The sequence below is a fragment of the Phytophthora parasitica genome (assembly GCF_000247585.1).
Source record: "Phytophthora parasitica INRA-310 unplaced genomic scaffold supercont2.4, whole genome shotgun sequence".
Lineage (NCBI taxonomy): Eukaryota > Oomycota > Peronosporomycetes > Peronosporales > Peronosporaceae > Phytophthora > Phytophthora nicotianae.
The window spans coordinates 909,397-910,608 of NW_008648990.1; the positions used below are offsets into that span (position 1 = coordinate 909,397).

Sequence of the window (1,212 nt, forward strand, 5' to 3'; positions counted from 1 at the left end):
GATCGACTTGGTCTTGATTCTCAGGAACTTTCGTAGTTTCTTGCGAGTGATGAACTTCGTCTGGACACCAGCCTCGTCAACGACACCCATCGTGAACATCTTTTCCACGACAGTGCCTCTGCTCCCGGTACTGCTGCTATCTCCAGCCTCTCTTACAGTACCGTCGCGTTTCGACAAGTCCAAGTTGTCCTTCATCGCCGAACCCTTGCCGGCTGACGCGTCTCCTGGTTGTTCGGAAACAACTCTTGGGCTCTCGTTCTGCGTTGCGTCGCAAACAGTTTCAACCGCGGACTTCACATCCGTTTCCAGCTCGGCACCTCGACAGGAATCGGGTCTTTTCCCCGATAGGCCTTTCGCCTCGACAGATCTCCGAAGCCTGGAGGAAATCACCGGTCCGCCTTCCTCGATCAGTCCACAGGCCTCCCCTGTTTGTTTCCAATGCAGAGTCTTCACTTGCGTTCCTTCGATACGTCGACCTCTCCAGTCGATCTGCGGCTGCGTATTCTCGAAAAATGGGATTCCAAGGATGCAGTCGAATTCGTCGGGTATGGCGTAGACGACAGCAATACACTTGTACACCTCGTCCAACCCAGACACCATGATTTCGAGGGGAAGTACCTCCAGTTCCGTCTCGACAATCTGGTTGTCTCCAAGTTTCACACGAATGTTCCTATCAGTGAACTTCGTGGCCTTAAGTTGATGTTTCTCGACCCACTGTCTGGACACGTAGATTGTGGTTGCTCCACAGTCCAACAGCATTCTTTGGGTCGAAATGGTCGCGCCACTAACGGTGATCTCCCCCTCGACGGAGAACAGTGGGCGCGACTTGTAGACGAGAGGGTTTTCGCACAGAACGTTAAGGCTGATATTCCCAAACTTAACGGATCCGGCTGTGTTCTCCTCCACGACAAGACCCTCATTCACTGACGTGGTTGCCCGTTTCCCTGCTTTTCTTGCTCCTTTTTCCAAAGGAAGCAGTTGGCCTTGATGTGGCCAGGTTTCTTGCAGTGGAAACAGGTACGACCTTCGGCTCGTTTCGGGTTAGTCTTCGGTTTGAAACGCCCTTTACCACGGAACGCTTTTTCCTTGAACGACTTGTCGTGACTCGGCGCTTGATCTGTGGACGACTTCCGCTTGTCTTGACGAGTGTGACGTTCGCGCGACTCGTCGACGAAGTGTGTCACCTCGTACTTGACAGCAAGGTCCATTGAG

The 1,212-nt window shown here is 53.0% G+C and overlaps 1 protein-coding gene across 1 annotated transcript in view; it reads right to left on the reverse strand.

Moving 5' to 3' along the window:
- Positions 1-920: 920 nt before the first annotated feature.
- Positions 921-1,212, reverse strand: part of PPTG_03246 (hypothetical protein) — a gene marked incomplete at both ends in the record, with an annotated part of 857 nt that continues 565 nt past the window's right edge. Inside the window, one exon of the mRNA XM_008895922.1 lies at positions 921-1,138. Within this exon, the coding sequence (XP_008894170.1) occupies positions 921-1,138 (218 nt within the window). The remainder of the gene's footprint in view (positions 1,139-1,212) is intronic.